Source organism: Hydra vulgaris, chromosome 10 (genome assembly GCF_038396675.1).
Source record: "Hydra vulgaris chromosome 10, alternate assembly HydraT2T_AEP".
Lineage (NCBI taxonomy): Eukaryota > Metazoa > Cnidaria > Hydrozoa > Anthoathecata > Hydridae > Hydra > Hydra vulgaris.
Genome location: NC_088929.1, coordinates 7,976,404 through 7,979,505, shown reverse-complemented (window position 1 = coordinate 7,979,505; position 3,102 = coordinate 7,976,404). Strand labels below are relative to the sequence as shown.

Here is a 3,102-nt window from a genome sequence, read left to right as displayed (position 1 = left end):
CATAATTTATTACTAAGTTGTTTGAAAGTTTTTTTAGAACATTTTAGAAGAGAATCTAAACGATTCTTACTACAAAACAACTCAAAAAATTTTGTAATGTTTTATTAATGGATGTGAAAATAAAGTATTTAACATATAAATTACTAAAAAAATTATAAAATAAACTACTCACCTACTTTTTTCAAATTCAATTAATTGTAAAATTAATTAATATTTAAATGCTTCTGTTAAATTATAATATTTTATTATACTTTTCAACTCTTGTGGCACCTGTTTAAAATTTGTTTATTGTTTATCTTTCTAACTTCTATATAATCTGACGGTATGACTATTTAAACAGGGCTTGGTGATAAGGCAATTTATGTCTTCTTTCATTGGCATTATTTACGTTCATATTTCCTCTTATTGTAAACACTATCATAAAACTAAATAGAATATAAATAAATAATGCATTTCTAACAAGCAACAATTGAATAAATAGTAACTATCATTATAAATATTCATAAATGAATATTCAACAACATCCATTATAAATAGTGTTATAGTAACATATATTAAGATAATAATTTATGCAATCTTTTTCAAAGATCTTTTCATTTTCTGTTCGTCTATATTTACCACATTCAGTAGATGAGTATAAAAATCTAGAATTCCTATGATGAATTCCCATGATGCATGATGGTTTTTTTTGTTATAGTTATTTCCATTTTAATTTTAAGTCGGCTTTGTATAATTAATGGTAGCACTATTCCAAAAAAAAATGCGGATATGCACATCAAAACAGCGCTATTTCATAATATTTTTTTAAATAGAATCAAAACTTTTACGAATAAAAGGTACCAAAGGTCTAACAATAAAGTTAACAAAATAATTAAAATTATAAAAAAGTATTTATAGCAGAGCTTATATCTTATATAAGTAAGTTTTAGTATGATTACTTCATTTTATAAAAAAAACATTACAAACATTTAATTAATATTTTATTTTGGCAATTATACTTATGAAACGTTGGTTTATCTAAATATAAGATTATCTGATGTTGTCTATGATTATAAATAACATTAAAAATGTCTTTAAATACATTATAAATATCTACTATATAGATTTTCTCCTAGTATTTAAATAAGTAAAATATGTCGTGTTTGTAACAACAACAATAGTATTCTTTGTTTATCAGATTTCTTAATCAATTCATCACCAAATCGCCATCAATTATCTATAAAACGTAAAAAAACAAAAAAACGTTTTTTAGTCATATAACAACTTTTGAGGCCAATCTTAAAGTTTTTGTAACAATAATAACATTTTGGTAAATAATTTATAAAAAATGTTAGTAACTTCAGATAGAAAAATTTCTTTTTTTAATTTGTTTGCTTGTTGTTGTTGGATACTAAAAGGTTTAATACTTAGAACGCCCTAATGTTAAGACCTTAAAAATAAGGTACCGTAGTAAAAGTACCGTCTTTTTAAAATAGATTTAGAAATATGATATGCGAATTTTTAAAATAGAACATGTGAAAATCGTGGTAAAATTAATATAATAGTTGACCACATTTCTCCCAACTCCCTTATCCAAGGTGGCACCAGCTTGACTTGTATTTGCAAAAATCCCATTATTCAAATTTGTTTTTGTAAAAATCAGTTGTTTTTACTTTGTTTTAAATGGACGTAGCCAAAGTTATCGTAACAATAGTTACAATTCTTTCTACTATCTTCAACGCTTTAGCTTTGTTTAATCTATGCAAAAAACGTCGCAAAAGCAATTACATTTTTCTTTGCATTTTTTTATCAGCAAGTGACTTGTTACAAACAGTGCTTGGGTATCTGCCAGCCATTTTTTTGAAAGAAAGAATGGAAAATGCAACCAAGTGGTGTCAGATCAGTGCGTTTTTTGTAGCATTTCCTTCTTTTACATCGATTGCCTTGCTTACCGCAATAAGTTTTATAAAAGCATATTTAATAAATGAACATTTTTTGATTGGTAATATGATTTATAAAAAAGTGGTTAAGGCTACAATTTTATGTTGTTGGATATACGGACTGTTTTGGTCTATTTTGCCTTTAGTTGGAGTTTCATCTTACACACTTGAACCTACCAAATCACGCTGTTCAATTAAATGGTATACAGACACCAATACTGAAAAACTATATTTAATATTACTTCTCGTGTTTTGCTACACTATTCCCGTTTCTATAGTTTTAGCTTCGACAATGATATCTGCGAGATTTGTACGATCGAGTTTTAAAATTAACTCTAGTTCTTTAGGGATGGGGGATTCATTTGTCAAATTATTTAAATTAAGAGAAGCTAAAGTAAAATTTTCACTCACTTTAATGTGTTTGTCATTTATAACGTTTTGGACTCCATACGCAGTTATTGGTCTTTTATCGGGATTCGCTCGTGTAAAGCATCCAAAATGGTTGCTTGAAACTGCAGCTTTGTTTGCAAAGTTATCTGCTATGGTAAATCCACTATTATATTGGCAAAAAGAAGATTTTAAAAAAAAAGTTAGGAAAGCATTTTTAGTTTTTCGTACTTATGTCTTCTACTCATAAAATTAAAAAAGGTATATGCGCACAAAACATGCAGTTTTACATGGATCTATACTTCAATTTATTTACAGTGTTGATTATTAGAATACTGAAATTAAAAACAATTTATAAATCAAATTTTTTGAGATATTTTCTAATTTAGTATTGCATTGAAAATGTCTTATCTTTATGTTCAAATTTATGTCTCTCTGCAGCGCTGTATTAAGACTATACGGTTTTAAGTATCAAGATTTCCTTTTTTTTTTAATTAAACATTCGATTGCAAACCTCAAGTAATTACTTCTCTTCTTGGTGCTTCAATAAATTTTTTTGCCATTTCTAGGCTTAGGTAAACAACAAATTTACAAACAAGGTATACTGAACATGGCCGACGACACGGGTTTCGAAGTGGAGGGGCACAACCGTCAACTTCTAAAAAAAGTCCTCTATATCTAGAATTTTCTATAAAAAAAAAAAAAAGGTTTTTTAAGTTCTTAATTAGAAACAGCATACAATTAAAGTTATTAATATTATTATAATATTAATAGCTTTAATATAATATATATATAT

At 26.3% G+C, this 3,102-nt stretch overlaps 1 protein-coding gene across 1 annotated transcript; it reads left to right on the top strand.

The window, feature by feature from the left end:
• The first annotated feature begins 1,623 nt into the window (after positions 1-1,623).
• On the top strand, positions 1,624-2,591 carry LOC124816941 (rhodopsin, G0-coupled). Its single transcript, XM_065808775.1, has one exon. It carries the CDS (start codon positions 1,663-1,665, stop codon positions 2,554-2,556), a length of 894 nt encoding a protein of 297 aa, XP_065664847.1. The 5' UTR covers positions 1,624-1,662; the 3' UTR covers positions 2,557-2,591.
• The last annotated feature ends 511 nt before the right edge of the window (positions 2,592-3,102 follow it).

Bases quoted from the DNA above. Each gene is read 5' to 3' on its own strand.
- LOC124816941 (XM_065808775.1), top strand. From the start codon at position 1,663: ATGGACGTAGCCAAAGTTATCGTAACAATAGTTACAATTCTTTCTACT.